The sequence below is a fragment of the Notolabrus celidotus genome, chromosome 24, assembly GCF_009762535.1.
Source record: "Notolabrus celidotus isolate fNotCel1 chromosome 24, fNotCel1.pri, whole genome shotgun sequence".
NCBI lineage: Eukaryota > Metazoa > Chordata > Actinopteri > Labriformes > Labridae > Notolabrus > Notolabrus celidotus.
In genome coordinates, this window is record NC_048295.1 from 6,161,922 (window position 1) to 6,174,502 (window position 12,581).

Below are 12,581 nucleotides of genomic sequence, written 5' to 3' on the forward strand. Positions count from 1 at the left end.
TGTTGTTAAATCACTTTATTAAATAAACTCTGATCATATAAAAGTACAAATCTGAAATGAATGGATTGAAAATGTTTGTGCTTCAGTAATCCCCCTTTCATTTAGGAGACCTGTCCTTCGTGTGAGTCATGTGAGTCCAGCTGCAGGGTACGCTGAGCCCTCTATTTCGTTTGAGTCCTGGGAGTCCAGCTGCAGGGTACACCCCGCCCTCTACTTCGTTTGAGTCCTGTAAGTCCAGCCGCAGGGTACACTGAGCCTTCTTTATGTCTAGGTCAAGTGTTGAAGCTCTTCTGTGATTGGTTGATGGTCCCAATTTGTGTCCGACCAAAAGTCTGGGTTCTCCTGGTACCACTTCACTGTGAGACCAAACGCAGGGATAAAACATGTTAGGGCAAACATACTCTGTGTGTGTGTGTGTGTGTGTGTGTGTGTGTGTGAGAGAGAGAGTATGTGTGTGTGTGTGTGTGTGTGTGTACCTGTGTGTCTGATTCCCTCAGTCCAGGGGATTTGTGCTCTCCATCCCAGCTGCTGTAGTTTCTCACAGGTAATCGGGTACCTGAGCTCAACTCTCGGCCTGAAGAGGTCATAGGTCAAGGTCAGATATATAATTAGAGGGAATTCTCACCTGTTCATAAACTCAGGTCCTCTTCTTACCTGTCAGGTACAAACTCTAGCCAGTCGTTCACCTGAGAGTCTGGAACATTCTTCACCTGAACACACACAAACACACACTAATTGAATACACCTGTCACCTGTGCATGTTCTATTTATAGAATGACATCATGTGAGCTCACCATCTTTATGAGCTCTCTGCCCAGGAGCAGGATGGGTATCTCGCTGCTGGTGCCTACGTTGTAGATTTCTCCCACAATCCCTTTCTCCAGCACCAGCAGGAAAGCCTTGATGACGTCGTCGACAAACAGGAAGTGGCGAGATTTAGGGAGCGTTCCCTGAATGGTGCTGAGGGTAAGTGAGACAGAGAATAAAACAATGGTACGGTGTAACAGTCTGACAGTGTAACAGTCTGACAGTGTGACAGCGTGACCGTCGTACCATTTCTTGTTTTGCTGTAAGAGAGAGATGAACCTCGGGATGACCTGCAGAAACAAAGGAGGATTTAGACCATCATGAATACAATGATTGATATCTGACAGTGATGTTGAATCTTCTGTTTTCTCTTTAGTTCATATTCATATTTTTAAGTTTTAAAAATGTAAAAGTTACCTTCTCAGTGAACTGTCGAGGGCCATAGATGTTGTTACTCCGGGTGATGATGATGGGAAACTAATGGAATAGAAACACACCAAAGATAAAATCCATCCTCCACATACTGATTGTACACATGTGCCTGTCTGTGCCTGTGCGTGTGTGTGTCTGTTTGTGTACCTTGTTTTTCTCCCAGTAGGACAGCACCTGGATCTCTGCAGCAGCTTTGGTAGCAGAGTATGGATTGTCCGGTCTCAGAGGACTCGTCTCATCAAACACCTGCAGACAGAGAACAAATGTAAACTCCCAGAATCCTTCAGTGCATCTTGATTGAAAGAGCGTTTTTACCTCTCCACAGGCAGCTCCGTACACCTCGTCTGTGCTGACGTAGATGAAGCGTTGCAGCGGGTGTTGGGCGTGATGAGCGGCCGACAGTAGAACCCGAGTTCCCTCCACGTTCACTCGCTGGAAGCTGAGCGGGGACTCGAACGAGGACTCTGACAGACCACAGAGGGTTGAATAGGTATTACATCTGATCATTTATTCAATAAGGGTCATAATCAGAGTTCAGCCCTCATTCTTTCTTTCAGATAAATGAATTTAACTCTATTACCAACATGACTTTTCGCTGCCAGGTGAAAAACCACGTCAATGTTCTGTGTGTTAAAAATGTGGCTCACCAGCCGAGAGTTACACACGTCCCCCTGAACAGAAAGATTGCCAAGAGTTTATATGTAGTTAACATTACACATGTAGTATATTTCATATGTAAAAGGTTATCAAAAACGAATCTGATGTTTGTTCTCACCTTGATAAAGGTGTAGTTTTTCCTGCTTTCCACACTCTGCAAACTCCACCGGCTGCAGCAGTAATCCAGCTGACACACACAAACACACACACACACACACACACACACACACACACACACACAAAAATCAGACAAAACACACACCAGGTACAGCTATTTGTAGACAATATGAGCGCAGTGAACACCTACATTATCCAGGTTAATGATCCTCCAGTCTGGGTGTTTGCAGACTAGTGAGCAGACCAGGTGAGAGCCGCTGCAGAAAAACATCAGAAACATTTATTGATTAGTGATGTGCTGGATTAACAAGGTTATTCTGGATTCATGAGATAATTCTACATTAATGAGGACGTGCTGGATTTATAAGGTTATACTACATTACTTAGGTTATTCTGGATTAATGTGGTCATTCTAGATAAATGAGGTTATTCAGGATGAATGAGGGCATTCTATATTAATATGGTCATTCTACATTAATGAAGTCATTCTGGATTAACGAGACTATTCTAGATTAATGTGGTCATTCTTGATCAATGAGGTTATTCCAGTATAATGAAGTAATTCTGGATGATCGGTCAATCTGGATTAATGAGGTAATTCTTGGTTAATGAGATTATTCTGGATGAATGATGTTATTCTGGATTAATGCAGTCTTTTAGATAAATAAGGTTATTCTAGATTAATAAGGTTATTCTGGATAAGTAAAGCTGTTCTGGCTTAAATAGGTCATATTTAAGAATAAATGTATTCACGCTTTAAAAAGTTATTTTATGTTGATACAATTTATTCTGGATTAAAAACGTTTTTCTGAATATTTAAGAATAATCAGCTGCAGATATTTTTTGTGCTTTAGCTTCAGACATATTTTAATGTTAGAACCCGGATGTTGTCATGTCTTTAATTACCTGGTAATTAACAGTATAATTAAGATTTTTTAATCAGGTGTAAATCGTGTTTTAATCAGGTATTTAAATCATTTAATAAGTGTTATAAATCCTGTTTAAAGAGGTAATAAAAGATGTATATCGGGCACTGTTATAAGATTTAAATCAGGTACTTTAATCAGTTTGAGTTGAATATTGAACTCACATGAATCCGGAACCACCGGTCACCAGCACCGTCCTGTTAAAGTCCATCCTGGGTCCTGATTGTGACTCGATCAGGTCCCTAACAAACTCAACACTTTGATTTAAACAGCTTTATTCACCTGGGCGCTCACTAGCATGCTTACAGCATGATTAAAGTAAGCTAGAAGCTCCTTCTGATCAGTAGAGACACTCTGCGTCAGTCACAGCTTCTTTACGGCAGTGTTGACACGTTGAAAATGGGCGGGGACTGTCAGAGTGTATACGGGACTCTGCTTTCTAATTGGCTACAGTAAATGATGGGCTGTGATTCACGCCTCTGATTGGATGAACCACAGGTCGATCAAGCTGTCAACATTCCCGACCCGGAAACAAGCTAGCCACGACCAACATTCAACTTCTGGTTTACCTTTTCAAAATAAAAGTGCCTGGTTGAATTTAGCGTCAATTTCTTTTCTTTGCAGTTCAAAATACTTTTATATCGTCAGGTTTAATAGCGCTATCAATAAGAAAACATACTGAGCCATACTTTCTACCCCTCCCTTCAGTAAGACACACCTTAAGAGGTGAGATATAATGAGGATATCACTTGGTTTCCGGTTTCCTGGTTGAGTGTGGGTAACTTGAAGCAGACCCTGGCTAACTTCTGGCTTCGTGGCTCATTGAATTAACATGGGCTGGTTAATGAGTGAATTAAACATGTCGTGTTTGTTCACTGTGCCGTTTCTCCTCATGCTGCTCTGCTCAGGTGTTTCGGGGAAAACGGTTACCGGACAGTTTGAGAGCGGAGCCGCGCGGCAGCTGAGTGGACAGTTCATCGCTACATTCATGTTCAGAGGTAACGATGCTCTCTCTCTCTGTCTCTCTCTCTCTGTCTCTCTCTCTCTCTCTGTCTCTCTGTTGATCACTTCATGTCTGCTCTGAATCACTTTAAATAACCCTCCGCTACCTGTTAGTTTATATTAGGGGTCTATTTCTTGCAGATGCATCACATTCCCTGTGATCCTTGTGATCCAGAAAGGTGAGGTGTGTTTGAAACCTACAGAGCATCCTGCTGTGTGAGCAGTCTGGCTCAGGAGCACTTCAGCAGAGTGGATTCATTTCACAGAGCAGAAGTCATGACGTCAGAAAATGCATATGGTGTGCACCCCAATGTCTGACATCCAGCGCCCCGGGCATCAGTCCTTTACAGCTCTGATGTAGACTGCAGGAGGAGCACACCTACTGCAGGAAGAACACACTTAATGCAGGAAGAACACACTAGCTGCAGGAGGAACACACTTTGACTTGTGAAGAGAAGCAGCCTGGAATGTCTTTGTTTTATCTTTCTATAATATTAAAAGCATGTATGTGTGTGTGTGTGTGTGCACAGGTGAAAACGGGCTGGTGGTGTGTCGGCTGGAGAACTCTGCCCTGGCAGTAGAGAAGGAGTCCAAGCTGCTGCTGTATCAGGACTCGGATTCGGACTTGGATAACCTGAGCTGCGCTGAGAGGCTGACTCGAGCTCATGTCAGCGGTAAGAACCTTACATATAAACTCTGACATCCTCCTCCTCCACCTGACTCCCCCCCCCCCCCCCCCTATGAAGTCATCATCCATACAGGTGATCATTGACTCCGCCTCCTCTTCTTCCTCAGTCCTCTTCACTCAGGATGAGCACAACCTGACCATCCCCCGTCAGTCATCTCCCACAGCATGGAGGGCTTTGTACGCAGACAGGTACACCTGCCAGGTACACACACACACACACACACACACACACACACACACACACACACACACACAGTAAAGTATGTGTCTCCATGAATGTATCCTGACCTTTTCACTTCCTGTTTGTCTCCCTAGGAGGACTCAGTGATCCCAGCTCACTCTGCCCTTACCTTCACCGTCCTGATGTTAAACCCTGACTCTGATGGGAACCCTCTGGACCACTTCAGTGCAGAGCAGGCCGGTCAGACCACCAAGTCCCCTCCTACCTATCACTCTCATCATCATCTGACTTTCCTCTTGCAGTCTGATCATTCTGCTCTCTTTTTCTGTCTCAGGTCTGATCAGTTTTTACTTCATGCTGCTCCTGTCGTACTTCGTTGCTGGCTGTATCTACGTCCAGCCTCTGTTTCAGGCTCTGAGGAAAGGGGGTCCTATGCATACGGCCCTTAAAGTGTTGACCACAGCGCTTGCCTTGCAGGGATGCTCCGCCCTCTGCAACTACATCCACATGGCCAGGTTACAATGACAGAAAGGGACTCTTATCTTATCTAACCTTATCTATAAGTACAGAACTGACACCCTGAATTCTGTCTTGCAGGTACTCCAGAGATGGGATAGGTATTCCTGTGATCGGCAGCCTGGCAGAGTGTAAGTTCCTCTTTGGTTCCTCTCACAAATCTGGAGGTTTGGACCTGTCGCCCCCTAGAGGCTGGGACATGGTGTCTCAGGTGTTTGTAGTTCTGACTCTCTGTCGCCCCCTGCAGGCTTGGACATGGTGACTCAGGTGTCCATGCTGTACCTGTTGCTCAGTCTGTGTCTTGGGTGGACTCTGAATCGGGGCAGGAAACCTCAATCTGGACCCCTGCAGTGGGAACGTTCACCACTATCCACCACTGTGGCTCTAGGTGGAGTCATTACACTGGTATGGTTCTTTAGCGCCACCTTCGGGTCAGGGCTGGTACTCCTTATAGCCCTGACCTGGCGTTAAGGTGTGGTTCTGGTTTGCAGGGCGTGCTGCTGCTGTGGGAGCAGTTTTCGGACTCGGATCATCACAGTTTTCACGGTCAGCAGAGCGCCGCCGGTCTGCTGCTTCTCGCTCTGAGGGTCATCCTCAGCCTGCTGCTCGCCTCCGTCCTCTACACCATCACCTCCAACGAGAGGAGCACGCTCAAACGAGACTTCTACCTCTGCTTCACCAAGGTAAGAAAATATTGATGACACCATGACACAAAAACCAAAATCATCAATAACAACGATAGACCTGAAGGTGTCCTCTGTCTTCTCAGGGCTGCGTCCTCTGGTTCCTCTGTCATCCTGTCCTCTTCCTCATGTCGGCCATTTTTAATGAGCACCAGAGAGAGAAGGTTTGAACTCTGCAACCTTTGACCTCTCCAATATTCCTCTGCACTCTGATTGGCTGTGATCCTCTTCATCCTCCTCATCTTCCTCCCTACAGGTGGTGACCATAGGTGTGATCCTGTGTCAGTCCATCGCCATGGTGATCCTGTACCAGCTCTTCCTGTCTCGCTCGCTCTACTGGGAGGTGTCCTCTCTCTCCTCGGGGTCCCTGCCCCTCACCATGTCCAGGAGCAGCCACAGGGGGCGCTACTGAGGTCATCATTGCCGTCAATGTGACAGATAAAGGTTCAGGGAGGACTCGCGTGTTTAGAGGAAGACCTCCTGAGCTGCTCCTCAGGGTCTGAAGGACTGATCAGCAGAAACAGACGTTCACTGAGAAGAAAGTGGACGGAGTTTATCGTCTGCTGATGAAGATTTCAGGGACACGCCTCCTGCTGTGAATATTGCCTGCGCCTGGTTCTGAAGGTACAGAATATAAAGCTCAACAGTGTGTACGGTTTTACTCAGGCAGTCCGTCTTCTTTATTTATTTATTCCTCCTGAACTTTTCTGTTTACCAAACTGAGGTCCAGTCATTCTGACGTGTTTCTTTTCTGTTCAGCCTGTGGGAACTGTGATTATTACAACTGTGGTAAGTTTATTTATGTAAACACTTCATGTTGTTCAATTGCTTTATTATTAAATAACGGTATCTGACATTTAAGTTTACTGTCTGTACTATAAATATGTTGCTCCACCAATAATAATAATAATAATAATAATAATAGTATAAAATGAGATGCAAAGCTTACATGTTTATTTTCCGTTCAGGCTTAAGAAACTAAATTAAATGCATCACCTTAAATTAAAATCACACGTCACGAACAGGATTCGAACCTGTGCGGGGAAACCCCATTGGATTTCGAGTCCAACGCCTTAACCTCTCGGCCACCGTGACTACGCATGACCGGATCGAGGTCCACGTCATACTTATTGTCTGTCATATATGACAGTTGAGCGTTGTGTTCAGTGTTAAAATCGAATTTAATCGAATGAAACAGACACAATTAGCGTCTCTTCTCTGGAGTGCTTTTATTTTGATGGGTACACTTCTTCTTCGTTGGTATTTTATTTCACGTTGGCAAACATCACTGCCACCTCCAGACTGTATCAGGACGTTATTACAGCTACTTCTTCTACTACTAATAATAACAATAATAATGAAAACAATAATACATAAGGTTCAAATTATATATAATATGATATATAAATAGAGTATTGGCTCTGGTATGCTGGCTATAATGATGCATTCAAGTTTAAAGGAAATACTCACATGTAAATACCACAATGTATTCAAAAACCTTTTATTAAAATAAATTAACAACAAAAAATACAGAGCCACCTTCCCCTTTTGCTATGAACTCTACTCTATCACAGCTCAATGTATTTCTATTCAAATATATTTGGCTTTTAATTAACGTTTAACCGGGAGCACTTTAGTAAAACTGCATTATCCCATGATCTTGAATGCAACACTGCTGCGTCAACCAGAAGAAGCATTCTGATTGGTTGTTCACGGGAAGCCCCTCCTCCAGGATATCAGTCGTACTCACAGTTGACACCGATTGAGCAAACTTCACTACAGCAGAAGCAAAAATGATCAACTGGAAGGTATTTAACAGCTTATTTCTGTGTTTTTGTCGTCTTTAATCCACTTAATATCTAGATGTAGAATATTATGTCAGAAAATCTCATTTTAAGCGTGTTTATTTTAGCAAAATGCCAGTGTGAGTCTCGTTTAGTCTCTTGAGAAGTCAAAATTAGAGTTAAAGCGTGTGTGTGTGCTGCTTGTGTCTGTGTGTAGCTGTGATTTAGAAGCTTTGAAATTCATTTAAGAAGTCTACCTATGCAGTGTGTAGGAAAGCTTCTTCTCACGTGGTGATCTGACTCCTGTAGTTCTGGTTAGCACATTGCTGCTGCTGCTGCAGCTGCTCCTCTCCTTCAAAGTCTGATGCTATATTAACCCTCCTCAGTGTGTCCTCTGTCAGTCTCTCAATATGTCCTCTGTCTGTTTCTCAGTTTTTATATTTGCTGTCTCCACTTCCTCCCCAGGCCCTCGACAATGTCCCCGTCCTGCTCTACATCCTGGCCCTGAAGACCCTGCTGCTGTGTCTGGCCTTCGCAGGGGTGAAGATCTACCAGAGTAAGAAGGCAGACCAGGTCCTGAAGAAGCAGCAGGAGGACAGGAGGAGGCTCGCCCAGCTGACACAGGAGCTCATCGACAGCAAGAAGGACGACTGAGACAGGCAGGGACACACCACACCACACAACAACAACAACACAAAACAACAACAACACAATAAAACAACAAGAATATATCAGTAATCAGCATTATTGTGGTTTATCTCTCCACGATCATTTACGTCAGCTGACATTGAGCACAACTTTCAGCTGAACGCGAACACGCTGTGACGATTCTAAAAAGACAATAATAAAGTATGTATGAACGCATCACGCTGCCATGTTAATCAATGCAATTCTTCATGTCATGTTTGATCTCTCTTCGTTTTGTAGGAACCTGTTTCTCACCTGAGCAGAAAAAGACTTTCTTCAAACAAGAGCTGGACTGTCTCCTGTTTCCTGTCACATCAGCTGGAGTGTTCACCTGTATATTTGTGTGTTTCTGTCACCTTCTCTCCACTGTCTTTACTTTCACTGAAAAGAGTGCCTGTCTTTTATCGGTCTCTCTGAAAAACGAGTGTGTGATTTTTCATTCAGTTCACTGCTTGTAAATTGTGAACGTGTGTGTTTTCAGATTTTTGTACTTAAATAAAATTATTCATCATGTCGACTGTGCGTTGAGCTTCTTTATTTCTCAGACTCATTCACTAACACGCAGCAGGTTTTTCAAAAACTGCAAACAGACCCACTTGAGGTGCACCTCCTCAGTCCACCAAGAGAGGGCGGACTGCTGGGTTCTGAAGTCACAGATTTAAGAGAAACTATCAACTTAAACCATCAGACTACTTGGAGGACCTTGGTTGGGAGGGGGGCTGGCTAACTGCTTGGAAGGTCTTTGTTGGGAATCTGACTGCTTGGTGGGAGCTGATGTTTTAACAGTGTTGCATTGCAGAGCTGTGGCCACTAGAGGGCAGCAGAGCATGTGTGTACTGCAGGATTAACACTGATGGGCTGAAGGGAATCTGCAGACACTGGAGCTCTCAAAAGAGTCCTGCTGGTTTTAAAGGCCAGGTCATGTTAGTCTTGAATGGAGCGCATAGTGGAGAGAACGAGTCTGTCAGCTGGTCTTGCCTCTCTTTATTCTGCATTCAAAGATCACACCACATTGTTTCTGGTCTTTTCTAACACGGGGGGTTTGAACCTGCTCCTGATGAATCAGGGTTTTCATGTTTGAATAGATCTGGACCAAAGGACAACATTTTAGAATCACTTCTGACGATAGATGTGTTCAGGATCTGAAATCTAGTTCACAGTGATAAACTGAGTGTAGCTCCTTCAGTGTTGTTAACACAGTCCTTTAAAGGAGGGGGGTGGGGTTTGGATGACGGGACAGATAGTGGCTGTTGTTTTGCTGATTCCCTCTCTGACCTCAGGTCACGTACATACACCCCGAGCTGTTTTGATCAATAGTGATGAACATGTGAAAAGTGCACAACAATAAGTCATCACACTGTACAGTGAGGAGGGGGGGCGCTATACATAACCGGATCTGTGTCATAATGACAATACTTTGTGCTGTGCCATCACACAGCTACTTAATATAAAAGGCCAGCGGCACAGAGAGCGTCTATGGAGCGACAGTCTGCCCCCGCCAATGAACAATGGGAAAGGTGAGCGAACATGTTTCTGAATAAAACACTAATATTTAAAATAAATGAACCTCCATCGCTGCATCTTCAATTCAAAGCTTCTCTGATCCGTATTTCCAGATCATATTCTACGAGGACAGGAACTTCCAGGGTCGGCACCATGAGTGCATCAGCGACTGTGCTGACCTCCATCCGTACTTTAACCGCTGTAACTCCATCCGTGTGGAGAGCGGCTGCTTCATGGTGTACGAGAGACCGCACTACCTGGGTCATCAGTACTTCCTCCGCCGGGGGGAGTACTCCGACAACCAGCGCATGATCGGCATCAACGACTGCATCCGCTCCTGCCGCATGATCCCCATGGTGAGTATGATGTCATGAATGATTGAATCAGAAATGATCTTAAATGAATTAGTCCAGATCCAGCAGACCTCGTGGTGAGACCTCTCTCTGCTGGACCAGTAGACCTCTGGGTGATACCTGTGTCTGCTTGGCCAGCGGACATCCGGTGACACCTGATTCTCCTGGACCAGCAAACCTTGGGTATTACCTGTCTGCGGTATTCCAGAAGACATCAGGGTATGACCTGTCTCTGCTGGACCGGCAGATCTCAGGTATTAGACCTGTCTCTGTTGAACTAGCAGACATCGGGTTGATACCTGTCTCTGCTGGATCAGCAGACATTGGGGTGATACTTGTCTTTGCTGGACCAGTAGACCTCGAGTGAGACCTGTCTCTGTTGAACCAGCAAACATCTGGGTATGACCTCTCTCTGCTGGAGGTCCGTTTAAGTACAGACACATTCTGTGTTGGAACACTGTTTAGATCTTCAGTCAGGATGACAGAAGAAGAAGAGTAAGCAGGTCTTGTTAGATTAAAGTCAAACAGGGATGCTAACCTATGGTAGCTTAGCTTTCTCTCATCAGGATGGTGAACTGTTAAGCTCTGCCCCTCTGGTCTTGGGTGCAGATGAGCTCTGGGTTGTTGAAAAGCTCCAGACTGCTTTAGAAACAGCTGATGGTGTCACTGCTCCCTCTGCTCTGATCTTGTGTGCTGCTGTTTGGACCTTAAATGTGTATTTCATGTCACACCAGTCTGACTCTTCCATGTGGTCTCCCGCAGCACCGTGGCTCCTACAAAATAAGACTGTATGAGCGTCCGGACATGGGCGGACAGATGCAGGAGGTAAGCGACGACTGTCCCAACGTGCAGGACCGCCTGCGGATGTCTGATATTAACTCGTGCAATGTTGTGGACGGCCACTGGCTTCTGTACGACCAGCCGAACTACAGGGGCAGAACCTACTACCTGAGGCCCGGCGAGTACCGCAGGTACAGCGACTGGGGCGGAGCCAGTCCAAGGATCGGCTCTCTCAGGCGAATCACTGACTTCAACTAGAAGCTTGTGAACTTTCTTCTTCCTCTTCTTCTTCCTTCTCTGATTCTTCTTCTCTGTTCTCAATAAACTTGCTTGGCTTAAATGCTGTTTCTGTTTCTGTTTCTTAAAGACGCAGGTTCCTTTGTTTCTTTTTCACGCTCTTGTTTTGGTTCTTTTAATGACACGGTTTGGAACAACTGAGCCGAAGTAAAGGTCACCAATGAAACCCCAACACAACAAACCTTTGACCCCACCAAGCCCCTTAAACTCAGCCCCCCCTAAAGACAGAACCAGCGCACAGAGGAGTGTTAAAGTGAAGTTTTATTGACAGAACACCTCTCACATAGAGATACGTTTGATGGATCCCACTCTGGGACTGTTGCCTCCCCACTCGTTGAACCTCCTGTACTGACCAGGATGCAGCAGATACTGCCGTCCCCTGTAGTGAGGGTGCTCGTAAAGGATCCAGTTTCCATCCATCACGTTGCAGGAGTTGATGTCGCTGTTATGGAAGCGCTCGTTCAGAGAAGGGCAGTCGTCGGTCAGCTCCATCATCTGTCCTCCGAGCTCTGGGCGCTCGTAGATCATCATCCTGTGGGATCCTTGATGCTGAGGGGAGTCAAGGTGGTTAGTGATCCAAACAGACTCTTAAATTAAAGTGGAACCACTGACGCCGAATCTTACCGAAGGGATCATCTTGCAGGACCGCACGCAGTCGTTGAATCCCATCCAGCGCTGGTAGTCTGAGTACTCCCCCCTCCTCAGGTAGTACTGGTACCCCATGTAGTTTGGTCTCTCATAGACCATCCAGTTCCCACTGTCCACCTTGATGGAGTTACAGCGGCTGAAGTGAGAGTGCAGGTCAGAGCACTCACCGCTGCACTCATAGGTGCGACCCTGAAAGTTCCTGTCCTCGTAGAAGGTGATCTGTGGACATTCAAGACGTGTTTTTTCAAAATGGAAAACATTGATAGTGGATATAAAATCGCCTCTGGCTCTGCTTCCTGCTGAATAATCATGCAATCACACAAAAGATGAGCAGCCTTACCTTCCCCATTGTGTCTGCTGAGCGTGGTCACACTGCAGCTGTGAGCTCCACACTCCATTTATAACCCTCAGATGACCCGCGTCTTTGTGATCGCAACAAAGACTGAGCTCGTCAGCTCTTTCTACACAACAGTGTGTCCAACAAGCCAATCAGGTGACACCTTTGGGAAGAGGTGCACTT

The 12,581-nt window shown here is 45.5% G+C and overlaps 4 protein-coding genes and 1 non-coding gene across 6 annotated transcripts; 2 read left to right on the forward strand and 3 right to left on the reverse strand.

The window, feature by feature from the left end:
- Positions 1 to 3,405, reverse strand: LOC117808074 (dTDP-D-glucose 4,6-dehydratase-like). Its single transcript, XM_034677531.1, has 12 exons — positions 3,104 to 3,405; positions 2,204 to 2,270; positions 2,015 to 2,083; positions 1,820 to 1,910; positions 1,555 to 1,703; positions 1,387 to 1,485; positions 1,225 to 1,284; positions 1,054 to 1,097; positions 795 to 960; positions 655 to 710; positions 477 to 574; positions 1 to 356 (listed from the first exon to the last, which is right to left on the reverse strand). Exons 1-12 carry the CDS (start codon positions 3,148 to 3,150, stop codon positions 268 to 270), a joined length of 1,035 nt encoding a protein of 344 aa, XP_034533422.1. The 5' UTR covers positions 3,151 to 3,405; the 3' UTR covers positions 1 to 267.
- On the forward strand, positions 1,336 to 6,870 carry gpr180 (G protein-coupled receptor 180). Of its 2 annotated transcripts, XM_034677530.1 has the most exons (11): positions 1,336 to 1,729; positions 3,848 to 3,937; positions 4,472 to 4,615; positions 4,737 to 4,831; positions 4,945 to 5,050; positions 5,145 to 5,325; positions 5,408 to 5,457; positions 5,574 to 5,731; positions 5,818 to 6,009; positions 6,096 to 6,173; positions 6,266 to 6,870. In XM_034677530.1, exons 2-11 carry the CDS (start codon positions 3,928 to 3,930, stop codon positions 6,419 to 6,421), a joined length of 1,170 nt encoding a protein of 389 aa, XP_034533421.1. In that variant the 5' UTR covers positions 1,336 to 1,729; positions 3,848 to 3,927; the 3' UTR covers positions 6,422 to 6,870. The 2 variants fall into 2 exon arrangements, with proteins under 2 accessions (XP_034533421.1, XP_034533420.1); XM_034677529.1 differs by lacking the exon at positions 1,336 to 1,729 and having other exon boundaries at positions 3,698 to 3,937; positions 6,266 to 6,865.
- On the forward strand, positions 6,732 to 11,456 carry LOC117808077 (gamma-crystallin M2-like). The gene is made up of 4 exons (XM_034677539.1): positions 6,732 to 6,798; positions 9,919 to 9,997; positions 10,097 to 10,339; positions 11,099 to 11,456. The coding sequence occupies exons 2-4, from the start codon at positions 9,989 to 9,991 to the stop codon at positions 11,372 to 11,374; spliced, it is 528 nt and encodes a 175-aa protein (XP_034533430.1). The 5' UTR covers positions 6,732 to 6,798; positions 9,919 to 9,988; the 3' UTR covers positions 11,375 to 11,456.
- On the reverse strand, positions 7,023 to 7,104 carry trnas-cga. The gene has a single exon. It is a non-coding gene; the product is annotated as a tRNA-Ser (tRNA).
- A 217-nt stretch (positions 11,457 to 11,673) lies between the features above and the next one.
- On the reverse strand, positions 11,674 to 12,543 carry LOC117808079 (gamma-crystallin 2-like). The gene is made up of 3 exons (XM_034677541.1): positions 12,402 to 12,543; positions 12,038 to 12,280; positions 11,674 to 11,962 (listed from the first exon to the last, which is right to left on the reverse strand). The coding sequence occupies exons 1-3, from the start codon at positions 12,408 to 12,410 to the stop codon at positions 11,693 to 11,695; spliced, it is 522 nt and encodes a 173-aa protein (XP_034533432.1). The 5' UTR covers positions 12,411 to 12,543; the 3' UTR covers positions 11,674 to 11,692.
- Positions 12,544 to 12,581: the final 38 nt, after the last annotated feature.